We start from the raw sequence: 17,602 nt of genomic DNA, 5'->3' as shown, positions 1-17,602 counted from the left end.
CTGGAGCAAGCTCCACACCTCCAGAGGACCCACTCCCCCAGAGGACACACTCCCTTTGCCAGATGTTGCTGGGTCTGTGGAAGGGGGCTGTGTCTCATGGGAGGGGCTGCAAGTGATGGGGCTCAGCACAGTGGCTCTCAACCCACCAGCGCCAGGTAATTCTGACATGAATCAACCGAGTCATACCAATGTGCGCCCAGCTTCATAGCAGGCCTTCCTTAGAGGCCAAAGGGCATTTTCCTGGCTAGCCACACCAAAGGAGAATTAGGAGATTAAGTTTTATAGGAAGAATATCCTAAAAGGAAATGAGAATCTAGGGTTCATTTTTCTTGTAACTTTAATCCAGATTTGGAAAGAAATCAACCATTTGCCAAGATTCTGCTCATAAATGGCTATGGCAGAGGGATTTCTTTTGAAATGCAATTGTGAATCTTTGTTTCTGAAAGACAAGTTTCAGAAAAGCAAAATGTTGGTTACTATTAGGCCCATCCAACAAGACAAACGGACTCCACTCACCCCGGATGAGCCGTAGAACTCAACATTCTTTGTTAAGCAGGAATATTTGAAAAGTGTTAGTGAGATTATTATTTTTAAACTTCCTCAGATTCAGTCCATGTGGGAGTTTATTATCTGGCGTGTCTGTGTTACTGCTATGTCTCCCAGCGTTGAGTCAAACCATCTTCTTGATAATTTAAGTAGCTCAGGCCATGGACTTTGGAACCCATCACCCAGCAGGGTCTCCTTAATGACCAGAAAGGAGGGAGTTGCATTCTGTTTTGGAAATTCAGTAAGGTGGGTTATGGAGCCATTTGGGCTGACCATCAGTTCCAGTGAGCACTTTAGGATCAAAGAGAGAACGTCTAAAGAGATAGCAAGGTCCCGAGTCCAAACTGCCTCATCCTCTTATCTTAAAAAATAATGACAATGATAAACCAAAAACATGAAGAAGGCAGAAATCTTTCCCCATATTTTCTCGTACCTGCAATTCCACAGCCATAGTCCCCAGATTATCTCCATAGGGACACTTTTTGTACCTTTCAAAACCTTTGGCTGTACTACTTGGATGCAACTCTGAGGGATGTGGGAAAATCCCAGCACATAGGACACCAGCTCAAATGACCCAAGGTTCGTTCTTGTTCTCTGTGGTTCTAGCCATTAAACATATACAGAAGCCAACATTTGAGTCTAACACCTCCTCACCCACTGCTTTAAAGATTAGGCATCTTGCTTCAGCCATCACTGCCAGAAACAGGCTACCTTTTTGCCAATGGATTTGACCTTGGGAAAGTATCTGTACTATGAAGCAAGACTTGCCTGGGGAGAGTTTGGAAGAATGTGTCATGGCACTACACCCACTGAGCACGCAGTAATTGAAGTACTGTACCAGTTGATACAGGTACATATTATGAATTACTAGGGAGAGAAACATATCATGCAATACTCCTAACCACTCATTGGCTCTGTGCACAGAGATGGGAGACCAGGCAGAGCAGCAAAGCCCCAGCCACTGCATGGAAAATTAGACAAATTTTGCAACAGCGGTCTGATGAGCAATGGTAACTCATGATGCTATGGGGCCTTTCCTCTTCAATGTTCATAGGACCTTACACAAGCTTTATCTAATTAATCTTCCTTGTGCCTTGTGAGGTGGCAAGGCCCATTATCCGCAATTTGGTAGATGTGGAAATAGAGACATAGAGAGGTTAATTTACCCCCGGTGATTCAGTAAATCAACAGCAAAACCAGAAATGGTACCTGTTTTCAAATTCTCAGTCTGTTCATTTCAGGATACACTGAAATTTAGCTGAACAAAATGTTGTTTTTATTATTATCATATATCATGTAGTTCTAGATCCATCTGTGACATTTTATTTTTCACGTGACCTTGAGCAAATTGCTTGATCTCTCTCAGGTTATTTGCAAAATCAGTATAAGACTTGCCCTGCCCATCCTATATGACTATCATGGGGCTCTCATGAAATGATGATCGTTTACCTCCCCCAAAACCATGGAATTTTTTTTAACAATGTTTTACTATTTATTTTCAAATATACACTATTTTTACACAAAATATTTCTAACAATTCAGGAAAATAGATGACTGCCATATGCATTTTACTTAATGAAACTGTGATGAGCTTTGAAACCAGGCTTTCTCTTTCTCTCTTTCTCACACATACGCTAATAAGCCAGAGCTATATTTTTTAAATGTTTAAATTAAAAAAATTGCTTTTCAATGGACGAATGAACCTTATTTAGCACTCCAATCCAGTTCCAAGCACACAGTATTTGTTCAGTAAATATTTACTGAATAGATGATGGATGGATTCACTTTGTGGATAATAAAGTCAGTGGTCGCTATTACGGATATCAGTATGTACTAGCTAGATTTTCAGAGAAACCAAGACCTAAAGAGCTTATAACAATAAATGTTATTGGTTTTATTACTCAATATCGACCTGTTCACTTTTGTAAGGCACATGAATATAATGCCACGTTATCCATTGTGCTTACTATCCATTGAACTTACTATAATAGTGGGATAAAATTAGAAACTTTGTCCTACAAATAATAAAGATGTATGGTTTAAAGTCCTGAGTCGTGTAGTCTTCCTGTGACCCTCAGGGCTTCATTCATTCATTGGTTCATTTATTAATATAATTAGTAATTACTTATAATGTGTCAAGCATCGTGCCACCTCACAGGCCACAAGGAAGATTAGTTAGATAAAACTTGTAACTATGTGAGGATTTTTCTTTCTTTCAAATAGCTTATTCTTTATCCAGTCTCTCAAAAACTGGGATTTTATTGGGTTAGTGTCTCTATCTGAAGATTCGAAGTCATATGAGTTTTTAACTCTAGGCTGAGGTCATTTGGGGCCACAAAGGTGTAACAGTCCTTGTTTAGAGGGACTGAAATCAGGAAGAGCTGGTATATTTGATCTTTGCCCTCTGGTGACAGGCAGAGGCACAGGGCACCTCCCTTCAGGGAACAGCCTGATCTTCCAAATGGAAGTTTGCATGAGGGACAACTGGGATAGTCCTGTGGGTTCCTGATACGATGTTATGAAACCATGTGAAAGGCCAGGTTTATGTCATGTATAATTTTAATTATATCTTTAAAAATGTAATTGAGAACAAAATTTGCTCAAAAATGACAAGGAGAATAAAAAGGCTTACTTTAATAAATTATTACAAGCATACTTCTGAAATTCAATTCTTTTCCCGTGTTTTCTATATTCATGTTTGGTTAGTTGATTATTTGTGGGTGATGTTTCTGGATATGCTTGTCTCATCTTGTACTCTTGTCATGGTGACAAATTCTTGTTGTGGTGTTTTCCAAGGAGACATCATTTACCTGAGCAGAAGACCTGGCACTCATTCTGCCAATGTGACCCTGTATCCAAAAAGTTAAGAAAAATATAATACCCCAAATGAATAACTCTCTATTTTAAAAATTCAGAATTTCCTTTTAAGATTTATCATTCATCTCTTCATTGGGGTAAAAACCAAATTCCTTTCACCTGGAAACACAAATATACCACCTAGGTTGGGTTCTGACTAGCTTTGAGAAAAACACAAAGAAACACAGTGGAAGTTCTCTAATTCTACCGTTATTATAATGTCTACAAATGTCACCAAGGCAGCCTACAGAATGCTTCCTGCGCCTAATGATGTCAAATGGAAGTAGCTTCATTATTGAAAAGACTATGACATTTCTTTCTTTCATAATACAATAAATAGAAAATAGCACTTCTGTAGATAGTGCCAATGAGCAATGTTGGTCTGAATTTATTATGGAAGTGGTCAAAAATCCTTTTGTGGTGATGAAAAAGGAAAAGGAGTAAGAGAGGATGTCAGGAGAAAGGTGCATTCCTGGCTGTGTCAATGAGTAAAGAGATAGAGGGATGGGGGAGAGAAAGGGGAGAGGCAGGAGGAAGAGAGAAAAGAAAAATTGGAAATTGAGTGAAAAAAAGAGGCAGTAAGTGGAAAAGAAAGAATAAAAGATGGAGAAATAGAGAAACGGGGGTATTAGATTAGATGAGATGAGGGAAGAGGAAAAGAAGAATGCGGTAAAAAGCGAAAACAAGAAATGAACAGGGCAGAAGGAGAGGCACAAGTGTAAGAAAGATTATCCTCCTGGGGGTCAGCAAACTACAGCCTGTGGGCCAAATCGAGTCTGCTGCCTTTTTTGTAAATAAAGTTTTGTTGGAATACAACCAGGCCCATTGATGTACACATTGTCTATGGCTGCTTTCATGTTACAACAGCGGAGTTGACTAATGGTGATGGAGACAGCATGGCTCACAGCTGAAAATATTTACTATCTGACTCTTATGGATAAGTTTGCAGTCTAATCAAGTTGTTCTCAGAATTAACTGGAGGGTTTGTTAGGGTAAAGACTGCTGAATCCCATCCTCAGAGTTTCTGATTAAGTAATCTGGGGTGGGATCTCAAATTTTCATTTCTAATAAATTCCCGGGCGATCTGATGCTATTGGTCCACGGACCACACTTTGAGGAGCACTGCTCTAATCTTTACATTATGTCACACTAATATGCTTCTGAATAGAACTTTCGTGCAGAGAGGGAAAGGAAAATCAAACTCGATCCTCCTTTTAGGTAAACGTAGATGTCTAGGTTGATAGCTCAGTTCTTTTGTTGCTATCACAAAGTATCTATTTTTTAAAATTCTTAAACTGGGATCTTTTTGTAATGCTGGTTTAATTCTTAAAACAATGAGAACTGAATTTGATTTACTTGAAAATTTAGTTGGTGGTTTGTTCCTAAAAATGTTTTATAGTTTTGTTGATTCAACTCCCTGAAATAACATTGGACTCTGCCGAATTTATCCTCGGACTGTGTCGATAATGTTGACTGTATCCAATTTTATGAGAAAAACCTCTCTCCACCTATGGGTGGCTGCTCAGATGACCTCACTGCCTTTGCCCAGAGCCCTTGAGAAACTAAGCCATAAGTGGGTTGGGATTTTGCTTACTTACTACCCCACCTCTCTCTTAGGCTGTGTTGGAGTATTTTGGCTCCAATTTCCCCATGAAATTTCAATTTCTTCAGTAGCTTTTCTCCTGGAAATGAGCATGAATGCATCCTGGGTGTGAGACCTTTGGGAATCATGATAATAAGGATTTTATTCTGTCTAAAGACTCCACTCCAAGACCCCGAGATTTAATTTTTTCCTGCAAGTCGTGCCATGGTCTGCACAGTTATGATCTTTTATTTGTATTCTTAAATCTGTGCTCTGGCTATGAACATGGGCAACCAATTTTTAGCCCTAACTTTGCATGTTCCGTGCTTCCTGCACGGAAGTTCTGTGAAGGACAGAGAAATGTTTCTCTTTTTCCTGCATCCAAGCATTTGGGAATATAAAAATTGAAACATAATTTTGGAACCTGAAAGTGCCAGAAACACAGATGTTAGCTCAGGGCCTATCTTCCTCAGCAAAAAGAGGAGGATTCACAGTGGATGTTAGCTCAGGGCTAATCTTCCTCAAAAAAAAAAAAAAAAGTGTCAGCAGGGCTGCATTCCTTCTGGAGGCTCTGGGAGTATCTACTTCCTTGCCTTTTCCAGCTTCTAGAGGTTGCCCACGGTCCTGGGCTTTGGGCTTCTTCCTCCATTTTCAAAGTCAACAGTATAATGTCTTCCAATCTCTCTCTTCTTTTTTTCCCTCTTTACTTTTCTTCTCACCAGTTTTTCTATTACCCTTTCCATTTTATTTCCAATCTTCTTTCTTTATGAAGATCTGTATTTAAGTTTTACTTAGAACAAATTTCTATTTATAACTCTCTCTGCTAATATATTAATACATCCTTAGCCATGTTGCTCTTACTATTTTCGTTTTCTTTTGCTTTTTCCTCTTTCTTTTTATAATTAAAACAGACCTGTACTGAGACTCTTTTTTAATAGATTCATGACAAAGTTAAAGTTTTGCTTTTTAGTATTCTTCAGTTTTGGGTTACCTTATAGTTTCTAAACCTGCCTTTTTGGAAAGTTCATTGTCTCTATATTCCTCCAAAGGGAGGAATCTCATGTTTTAATATCAAACCTAATTGTGAAAAGATTTGTACTTCACAGCTTGCCTATTGTCTTGGCTCATGTGTACGCCATCATCATATTTTACACAGCAAATGTTAAAGTAAAGGTTACAAAACCCTTTACTATTACAGTTCTTGTTTTCTGTGACTTTAACATTGGGAAAATCTGCACATTCATTCACACCATTATTATTGCTTTTAAATAGGAAAAAATGTTGTGCAGTTAATTTAACTGTTATGTTAAATTTCAAGGTGACTAAAAATATTTCCTGGCATCTGGAAGATTGGCTGCATTTATAATGACTTTCTTACAAAACAAGATATGTGCATTTTGGGAAAAAATAGTTAATATATAGTCGAATGAAAGTAAACAAAAATCATGCGAAATATACCACTCAGGAAAAAAATCCCTCGAGGTTTTTTAATATACATATATTTACATGTTTTTAAAAGATTATGACTTCTGGTCATACTCTTTTCTAATCAGCTCTTTTTAATTAACCATATATTGTACACATTTTCTATATTATTTGACACCATTTTTATTGGCTTTGTTGTGTTTTATCACATGAATACACTGTGATTTATTCTTAAAACACTCTAGCAAATGTTCCTGCAACTACTTCCTTAGAATAAAACCCAGGAAGAGAAATTCGTGGGGCAACAGGCAATTTTAAGTCTTTTGATACATGGGAGGCCCAGACAGTCATGATCCAGAGGGTAACCTCACAGGAGAGAGCTACTGCCCTTCTTTCCCTTCCCAGGCAAAGACGTTCTGGTGACATAATTATTGTTATTTTTAATTTCAGGTTACCTTGCACCTCGAAACCTTCCTAGTACCGGCTTCTTCCCCTTCTTGCAAACCCTCCTTTGTGACACAGACTCGAAATGCAAAGACACGCCCTATGGGCCACAGGATCTGCTTCGGAGGAAAGGGATTGACGACACTCTGTTTAAAGACAGGTAGGAGCATTCCTCAGTGTGTTCAGCTGTTTCGAGAGCTCGGATCTTCTTTCCTTCTGAGATATCCAGAAAGCCATCCTAGGTTAGATATACAACTGTATTTTCTATGTCTACGGATATAATGATCTAAATATGAATGAACAAGGTGGGTACAAGCTGAAATTACCATATTTATGTGGGATTAAGCATAATCTATTTTGGGTGAATTACTCAAACTTTGCTTTTTTAGAAAATTATTTTATTGAGGTCATATTGGCTTATAACATTGTGTAAATTTCAAGTATATGTTATTATATATCAGTTTCTGTATAGATTGCATTGCATTCACCATTGATAGTTTAGTTTTTGTCTATCACTATACACAGGTGCCCCTTTTGCCCTCCCTCCACCCACTTCCCCTCTGGTAACTGCTAATCTGTTCTCCTGATCCATGTCAACTTTGCTTTCTCAGCTGGGTGGCCAGGGCAGTCCTCCTTTACTCCCCTCTGTTCTCTGTCCCACCTCAAACTGTCAGTGACACGCGGCCCGAAGACTTGATCACAAGCCTAAGATGTAGGCCAATGTCAGAGGCATAATCTCCCAGAAGAATGAGATAATTATATTATTCTATGTGGTACTTCTGAATAGAACAGAAACCAGGAAGTGCAAAGAAGGAAATTAAGAGTGTAGAAATCAAAGTAATAAAGTTGAAAGTATACATAATTGAACAACAACCTTTAAGTGAGGTTAATGTATGTCTTATTTTATGGTGTGAGAGGAAGCTGAAGAATAAAGATAGGGAATCTAGACCATTTACAACTTGACCGTTTATAACCTCAATTTTCTGTCGTGGGATTCTAAACCTAAAGAGACTCCCAGGAGCCCTCCTGTGCATAGCACTGCAAACAATATTATAACTGAATCACCCATGAGACAATTCCTATAGAGATGTTTTTTAAGTGTCTCGCAAGAAAAAGATTATATTTATCTATAATCAGAGATATTTGGTTCCAAAATTTTAATTTAAACTTCTTGGCATGTAGCACCATTTCTCCTTTAATCTTATCAACATGATTTGGTCATCAAATAATATGAGTGCCACTTTGAGAGCAACTGCAAGCTCGTTAGCATAAAATATAAACATGCCAAGAATTGTCATGGAAATGACTTGGGACACATAAAATTGTTGGGTTGCTAATTCACATTGGTTTTGTTATTTCAATAAGTTCACTAGTCTTGATGGTTGAAACACACTGATGCTCATTCATTCATTTATTAATTTACTCAAGAAATAATGACTGAGAAATTTCTATGTGCCAGGCACCATTCTAGGCACTGCGATACAGAGGTGAATCAGACAAATTCCCTATCCTTTTGTTACTTGCATTCTAAAGGAAGAGCAAGCAAAAAGATGAGCAATTGAATAAATAAATAGCGTAATTATTGATAATAATAAGTGTGCTGGCCAGAAAGTAAAGCAGAGATAGAGAAGGTAGAAGTTGAAAGGTGAGATTTTAATAGGGTGGTGAGAGAAGGCCTCTACTAGAAGGTGACTTTGGGTTAGAGATCAACAAGAAAGACCAGGGAGGAACAGCATGTGAACATCGGGAACAGAGTGTTCCAGGTGGAGAAATGGCAAATCATCCTGAGGTGGGGACAAACCTGATGGTTTAGGGGAACAGAAAGTCAGCTAATATGGCTAGGACATAGTGAGGGACGGTGATAGACAGTGGTAGGGACATGTTGAAAAGGAATATAGAAGATGGAGCATGCAGAATCAAACATGTGGGAAAAAGGAAGGGATTTGCAATTTATTTATTTATTTTTTCTGCTTTATCTTCCCAAACCGCCCCCGTACACAGTTGTATATCTTAGTTGCACGTCCTTCTAGTTGTGGGATGTGGGACGCTGCCTCAACGTGGCCTGATGAGTGGTGCCATGTCGGCGCCCAGGATCCGAACCCTGGGCCTCCGCAGTGGAGTGCGCGAACTTAACCACTCGGCCACGGAGCTGGCCCCGGGATTTGCAATTTATTTTTAGTATGGTGAGAAGCTATTGGAAAGTTTTAAGTAGGAAAATGAATTGAGATATTGTGTATGAGCCGAACATGTTCTAAGTACATACAAGCTTTACCTCAACTAGCACTGGTTGTCTATCTGTGCAAGGAGACCAGAAGCTAACTGGAGACTATGCCCTCTTGTGTAGTCAGTGTAGAGGAAAGGGGAACCACGGCATTCTTGATTGTTCAACCAGTTCACAGGTGGTCTCTGTGTCCCTATGTGAGTGGTGAATTAGGTGTGATCTATGCCTATGTTCTAGCAGCTGAGAAAAATATTGTCGACTATGGTAATAGGAGATAATGCAATGAAGAGTGCCAGAAAGATGCTGAAACAAGACATCTTCCATATTTAAAGTAGAAAGAGAGCTTTCAAATGGAGTAATCAGTTAAATCTTCATGAAGGGGTTGTATCTGAGATGGACGTTTTGTGAGCCAAGTGTTAGAGAAGATACGGCAAAAAATTAATGTCCATTATTTACAAGTGGATTACAGCTTCACCTGGGGCTCTCTTCCTACTTTTTTTTTTCATGAAAAACTAAGTTACAGTGAGAGAAATACTTAACAATATCTAAGAAGTATGTAAATATACCTCCCCCGGAAGGAGTATTTTGCTGTGTGAAATAATAGAGAACGACATTCAAGGAGTTGCCTGAGATAAACCGTTGAGCTGATTTTGGAAGTAGGATTAAACTCTAGGTTTATTTTATCCTCTTTTGATTATCTTCTAGACAACTGGTCATGCCTGCTTTTTTGTTCGTTTTCTTCCAACCTCAGGGTAGTTTGTCTAGCTCAAGCTGTATATTGCTGTATATTCAGTATTTTCTTTAAACTACCAAGTAATTGGAGCTTAATTTAGAAAATTATGTACAATAATAAAATTCCATTAATGATATTTCCCAGCATGCTATTAACTTTTATGGGTTATATAGCCTTGCAATGAAAGTGGGGCATGGTTACTGGGTAAGCCGTTCCACTAATTGCTTCCCTTTGGTGAAGAAAGGTTCACCAGCATAACCTCATTAAGAAACAAAACAGTCTTCCTTCTGTTTTGTAAGTGAGGGGAAAAAAAAATGCCATCTTTGGCCTCATCAAAAGAGGCCCACCATGTTTATTCTGATAGAATGGTTTTCAAAAAGACGTGATCACACTGCAGTCACTGCTTGCTGGCTAGTCGCTAAGTTCTCTGATGTGTATTTGCATTGGCACTAGCCTTCTGTTATTAAATTCATACTTCTTTAAGCCTTAGCTTCAGGATGACATGCTTTCAAAAGATGCAGCGCTATACTCAGCATCAACTCTAACTAGCTGTCTGAAAGAAGAAACGATTACATTTATGCTTTTCTTGCTAATTTGTACAACGGATGATCTAACATCGTAGGACTTACCCTTCTGGTCCTTCCTCCCTGCACTGCCTCTAAGAATACATCAGAACGGTGGGAGCCCCTGGCTGTGCCATTGCTCACACAGCTGGCGAATGGAGAAGATCATCCTCCAGAGCTCACGGGGTCATTATCTGGAGAAGTGACTCAGCATTCCTGCAGATCCTGTGGCGGAATAGCCTCGATAGATTTTCTCCCCATCTCTGTCATGTCGACACTCATCCATGACCTGTGCTTTTCAAACTCATACCTCTGCTCCTATTGAATGGCTCCTATAGAAGTTGAAACGTAGCTAATCAGATTTTATTCAGGGATAATTTTAAAGTGCCAAGGCTTTAGTTTAGTATTGAAAAATATGGATGTGTTTAGAAACTGACCTAAAGATATTATTGGGAATGTAAGGTACGTGGACACAGGCACCTGTCCTCATTTGACTAGAAAGATGAGGTAGGATGTAGGTAGGATAGGTAGGTAGGTAGGATATTAGAGGTAGGTCTAATATCGTATTAATTTCAGAGTAATTTATAACTGTTTAGTAATCATTTTAGTGACTATTTGTGTGAAAATAAAGGTTAAAACTTCGTTTATCAAAAAACAAAGTGGAAGGATGTCTTAACTGCTATGCGGGCAAAACTGTTCACTCATTGAGTAAGAACGTATTGACTATGTACCGCATACTGCACTGCGCAAGTCACTGTAGATGCAGAGATGGATAAAGCACATATGAATAAGGCCTATCCAAACTCACAACCTAGTGGGAAAGAGAGACAAGTAAATAGGTAAATTACCATATAACTTGGGAAATGTGATGAAAATATTTGTTTAGGTCTCACTGTGCCCAGAACATTAGAGAACAAATCATGAATAGTTACACAGGCACCACAAGACGTTGTTTCTGTCTGAGGAATACGGAGCTTACTGTTGGATATATTATTGGGGTGGAGAGGGGTTTGGGTGGAGAAATTCAGGAGGGTCTTCCCAAAGGCCAAAGGTGAGATCATTAAGGACAGATAGGGTGGTGGTTACCAGACTAGAGGAAGGTATATTTGAGATAGGCCATAAAGAAGGAATCCCAGAACTTAATGAAAGAAGGAAATAGATGGAGGCCCTTGCATAGTATTAGAGGGATAGGCAGACAGCTTTGCTACTGACTGTGATGGAAAAATTACAAGTTCCCCTGTAGTGTTGCCAAACTAATCTGCCTGTTTCAGGGCTGTGTAAAAGATAATCTGTACAGTGTCATGTGAAAGACACTGTGATGTTATCTTCTCCCTGAGGTTTTAGATGTTTCTGATACACATCTACTCCCTAGGACACGTCCTCATCTGTCCATCAAAGTGCCTTTAAAAACTTGTAGAAATGTATTAGCTCAGATATCTATCTAGATCTCCAAAGTCTCTTCTAAGAATTGAAACTAGCCTAGACAGGGGAACATAGTAAGGCATTCCTAAGTCGTAACATCTTAACTGATATACATTGTTGACTGGTAAGTGGCCCACCTAGATGAGAGATATGTTTTGAACATAGGCAGTAGGGATTATATCCGAAGCATCGGTGACCCTGAAGGAAGGAAGGTCAGAATGAAATACAAAAAAATAATGAAAAAATATTTAAAGTTTTCTATGAATGATTTCTGCTTGGGGGCAGCCAGGAAGGACGACTGCATCAAACCACGGAGGGACCTCCATGCCATTACAGTGTCCTTATTTGTAGTTACAAGTCAATGATGAATGTCATCTGAAGCTGGGATGAGAATGGAACCCAGAGCACATCTCACATCTTCTTTCCAGGTGTCACTATATACCCGTATAATTATAATTTTGCGGAAAAAAATATAAAAAGTTTAACGAACCCTGAGAGAAAAAAAAAAAGGGTTTCAGAATTTTCTTTCCAGGATTTTCCATATGTGTCTTTCCCGGTAGGAATTCTTTTTATAGGCAGAATGTACCATGGCACAGATGGATACCACCTACACAGGTAGTCTTTCCACACACAGGAAATACAAAGACATCCAGTACAAGTGCATAAGTTCTACCGTTAAGATGATATCTATAAATGTGACATTTCCCAAATATAACATTTTCCAAATGTAACTGTTGGTAGACATGTCTGAGAAGAAGTAAAATCTACTCTGGGCCTGGTTTCCCTTCAAGTATCTTAATCTAACATTTTGAATCCAAGATGTGTTCTTTATTGAATTCCAAATAGAGCCCTGTAAACGCCACTGAGGCAGCATCTGCTTCTTCAGCCTCTTAGAGGAGAGGCCCTTGGCCACCTCCGTGCTGCTGTACATGTAGCTGGGTCCAGTAAAACGTAGTTAAATGATGCCATGGGACACTTGGAGATGTGATTCAGGCTTTATTGCCTCACTCAGAAGGTTGAATTTTCTGGACTCATGTGAGCTTATGTGCTGGATTCAGGAGGCATCTAAAGTTTTGCATAAGGCTTTAATATACCTCCCAGAGGTATCCGGTATGAGATCGATTCTCTGAGACTTCCTTAGAATTATTGAGAGTTCCTAAGTAGGATGTTAAGTCTCCTGAGTTGATCCTAGGGAGTGGGAATGGGGATAAGTCATCATGGAATAAATCCACTTATCTGTCATAGCCTAGTGCAGGGTGTCTCAACCTCAGCATTATTGCTACTTGGGGCTAGGTAATTCTTTATTGTGCAGTACATTTCAGGATGTTTAGCAGCATCTCTGGCCTCTACCCAGTAGAAGCCAGTTGAGAACCACTGGGCTAGGGAAAGAGTGAAGGAAAAACTTTAAGATGACAAGAAGCTTGAATTATGCTTATGACTCTAGGATCTTACTCTGTAAGAGACACAAGGGGCCGGCCCCGTGGCCGAGTGGTTAAGTTCATGCGCTCCGCTGAAGGTGGCCCAGTGTTTCGTCGGTTCGAATCCTGGGTGTGGGCATGGCACTGCTCATCCAGCCACGCTGAGGTGGCGTCCCACATGCCACAACTAGAAGGACCCACAACTGAGAATATACAACTATGTACCAGGGGGCTTTGGCGAGAAAAAGGAAAAAATAAAATCTTTCAAAAAAAGAAACACAAATGTTAAGTCTGATTTAGCAGTCCCTGTCATGTGTTCCCAGTGTCCCTTATGTGTGTTCTTACTGAACTAATGTCATTAATGTATTATAATTCCTAGTTTCTTATTTGGCTTGCCATTTATATTATATATAGTGGGAATTTAATAAATGTTGGCTAGTTAACGAATGAAAGTGATGAGTATAGTGTAAGATTATACGTTTGTGTCTTTGGGACCATCCCTAGGTATTTCCTCTTTAGAAGACCTTTGCAGAACCAGGGCAGGCCAGGCTATGTCAAAAAATATGCTTCCTTAGAGATCAGTTTTTCCAAGTGATATTCTTTATTATCTAGTATTCAATGCTTGTCGTGTGTTAAACATCGTACCATTTGCCAACACTGTGCACTGTAGATTTTTTCAAGAATTTTTAAGTCTAAGAAGGGGAAAATTGATCATTACTACAAATGGGAAATTCTTCCTAAGGAATTGATCAAGAAATTGAATAATAAAATGAAGAAGAAGTTACAAAACCCTGGGTGAGGTCGTTTGCCTTGTCTCACCTTATAAGCCAGTACTCACAGATTCCAGATCTATGAATACAGGGCTGTATCCATTTGGACATCTTGAAGCTCTAGTATTCTGCAGGGATTACATCTGGAGCATAGATGTGTAAGTATGGGGCTTTGGCTCCATACTGATGGCAAAGTCTGTGTCTTTGTACCATCTTCTTTCTTGGATACTTTGACAGTTAATATTGGTGAGTGCCTACAATGAGAGGGCTCAGACAGGTGTTTGACAAGTGCATCTCATATAGTCTTCCCAACAATCTTGCAGGGTAGGTGTATTATTCCTAATCTGCAGAAGAAGGAGGCAATGGCTGAGATCTTTTAGGAAGAGGCAGAGCTGGGATTCCGAAGGTATCTTCTAACTACAAAGCTCTTTCCAGCACACCCCAGCAATACAGCCTCTTTTTGTTTAATCAGCCATCATGGTCCAGTCTGTGCTAGATGTTTGGAATAAAAAGATGGATGAGATGTGGTGCCTACTTCCCAAGATGTCACAGCCTAAAATGGAGACATGGTAGGAATAGGCACACAAACAAACACAATACCCTTAAAATTGGTATAAAGTAAGTATGTAAAAAGTGCTTCAATTGTGTGAAATAACAGGTAAGGTACTGTTTCTCACACTCAGAGAAGCATATAGGGCTCTGTCTGTAAACATGGTCCCTAATTAGAAAGTTCAGAGATTACCATTAACTCAGTAAGACTGGCTATCTCCTTGCCCTTCTTTAGTAATTTAATGGGGAGTTAATAGAATTAATTATCTTTGCTGGGGGAAGTAAGCTGTATTTCAACTTATAGCCTTAATTTATATTTTTACCATAATACTCTGTTGTACATTTATTTTGTGGTTTCCGTTTTAAGAGTTTAAAGACAGTAGTTTTGTTGTGGAGTGGCAGTAGACACATGCCATCACACTACACATTATAAACGCAAAAGAAAACGGGAAAATCTGCAGGCAGATGAATGGCAAAGCACCCGTGTTGTTGTGAGCTCTCAAGAGACAAAATGGCGTGCCAAAGCCATGTAAAAGGAGATGGTCCACCTCCTCACTCCCATAACATGGAATGCGTGGGCAACCACGGAACCATGGGGATTTCCTGGTCAAGGACAGTTCCTATCAGAAAAGAGGGCTCCATAGTTCCCTATCTGGAAGCAGCCATTTTACTGATAAGCAAAGTCAGAACTGCTGAGCCTGCAGGATGCTGGGAAGCGGATGAGCTTGTCTTTCTTTGGTGTTTAAAGACTATTTGAAGAAGTAGTTTTCGGACTCTTAGCTGAATGTGGGAAGATGGGCAAGGTGTCCTCTGCAGAGTAGATGTCGCTTTTGCTTTTCTAAGCTCACACTTTCTAGTTTCCTATCACCGCTTCTTTTTTTCCTCCCCCCTGCCATTTATTATTCAGTCTGTTTTCTCTTGCTCCTTCTTTGCTCCCTTTGATCTTTGTCATTCTCCCTTTGGTTTTTGTTCCTGTCCTTATTCTTTAAAATTTTTATGAATGTAGTTTTTTGCTTTATTTTCAAAATGTGTTGATATTCAATAGCTTTCTTTATAGTATTTCAAACTGAACTAAAAAAGTGTTGAGAAAAAGAAAAATGAACCCGACTTTCTCAAACTTTCTAAAACTTCTGTGTGAGAGAAGGGGAAGGGTTCAGGGCAGTTCTTATTTTTATCTGAACAGTTTTCCCATCCGAAAAGTCAGCACAAGGAATGCAGAAAGATTTAGGGGAATACAGTCATGGTCATGAATAATTCAAATAAACATTAAGAATGCAGAACTTTTGAAGCAACCACTGCATTTTATAGCGAATATTGGAAAAACACTAGGGAATAGAAACAAATATCACCTCTTCTTATAATTTTTATTAAAGGGACACAATTTAAAAAAAAAAACCCACAGATTATTTTTTCCAATTATAAATCACAAAGTAGCTTAGAACCAGGATTCAGATCTTGTTTCTGAAAAGGAAGTCAAATTGAACCACAGTAGGAAACAAAACTTCTTGCTTTCCTCACTATTATCTTTTTCTATCCATCCTTATGTACCTTGAGTAAGCTTTTTTATAAACAACTGCACAAAATTCACCAACTTTTAGGAATTCTAAAAAATATTCACATCCAGGCCTCTGGACTGGTTTCACTCTTGAACTATATACTTTTATTTTAGGCACTTACTTTAGGTATATCAAATTTTCAGGAAAATATGATGATCTCCATTTTCATAATAATCAACTGAACAGGAAGTGAACTTTTAAAAAGAGAGTAACTGACTTGTGGGAAGCTCCGGGAATGTTTTCCTCCGAAGCTAATGTGATCACGTTTTTTTGGGGATTCTTGGCACCACAGTGCCATTATTACTGCATTGAGGCATTTAGCCCAATCAAAAATCTGCTTACATTTTTATTCCTCTAACAGCTGGTGCCATCTGTAATGACACCAACCACAGTGCCTATCACAAACTACATAACTCAGTAAATGTGCATTCTTTTCTTTCCTCCTTGAATCTGCCTTGCAAGTATTCATCTTTGACAGTCTTCAAAATGCCTTCTACAACATAGGAAACTTGTTCTTCTTTCAGGGTTGACAGATAAACAGACTTTTGTTTCAGTCCCCAAAGCACCCTTGGACTCTTTTCGATTTGGGATTAATCATCTTTTTAAAAGGAAAAAATATGCCACAAGTACTCTCAACATTTAGCTCTCATATTTAGTCCTCTTAAAATGATTTCCTTTCTACAGAATTAAAGCAAAAATAACTATTTTCAACCCTCATCCAGGCCATTTTCTCTGAATAAAAATGTCTCTTGTAGGAGACCTTATGTATTCATTGGTGTATGCTTAGGTGAGTTCTTCCGTTAAAATCCTAGCAGGTAAATTAAAAATTTGAAAGTCCTTGGAGAGCCCTGGAATCTGCTACGTAATACATTGCTGTAGCTAACTGAAATTAATGTGGATGAAGTTACAGGGTTCTTGCTTTTTCTTCTTTAGTGAAATTCCGAGAAAGTCATCCAACCTGGAGAAGGACAGCAGTTTATCATTCCAGAGCACCGAAGCTCCAGAGAGAAGGCGTGCATCACCAGGTGAGCTAGTCTGTTATGTTGAGTTTAGAACAGACATTTTTGAACAGCCAATAAAGGTCTAATCTTTAAAAGGGTTAGACTTTTAACTTTTCAAACAAAGACGGAGTGCCTAGACTATCCCTAAGAGATCAAAATGTTTCTTATGTTTGCCTGAGTTTGGTGGTGCAGTTATACAAAATGCTTGAGGATAACTGAAAATTAAGTTCTTACTGAAATACTGTCCAGGAACAAAAGCCTAGATGGTGCTAATATGATGTTGAGAATTGCACCCTTTCCCAGAATCGACTGGGGACTGATTATCTACAATTAGATGATGCTGGGATGGTTAGAAAGGCCAGTAATGAAAATTGATGGATGGAGTCTCAGAGATTTGTCCAAACTTTCCATAACAGATGAGGAATATGAAGCCCAACAAGGTGACGTACCCTGTCTATAGTCCTGTGGCAGATCTGGTACTAGAACAGCTGTCAGGCCAGGACTCAGCCGTGCTCT

At 39.0% G+C, this 17,602-nt stretch overlaps 1 protein-coding gene across 1 annotated transcript in view; it reads left to right on the top strand.

The window, feature by feature from the left end:
* ABCA12 (ATP binding cassette subfamily A member 12) overlaps positions 1–17,602 on the top strand; it is a 159,904-nt gene that overhangs the window by 41,469 nt on the left and 100,833 nt on the right. The window contains exons 3-4 of the mRNA XM_070618233.1: positions 6,860–7,013; positions 17,019–17,110. Of these exons, the coding sequence (XP_070474334.1) occupies positions 6,860–7,013; positions 17,019–17,110 (246 nt within the window). The remainder of the gene's footprint in view (positions 1–6,859; positions 7,014–17,018; positions 17,111–17,602) is intronic.

The sequence above is a fragment of the Equus przewalskii genome, chromosome 5 (assembly GCF_037783145.1).
Source record: "Equus przewalskii isolate Varuska chromosome 5, EquPr2, whole genome shotgun sequence".
Taxonomy (NCBI): domain Eukaryota; kingdom Metazoa; phylum Chordata; class Mammalia; order Perissodactyla; family Equidae; genus Equus; species Equus przewalskii.
Note: the sequence above shows the minus strand (reverse complement) of the source record. Positions and strands in the feature narration are given on the sequence as shown.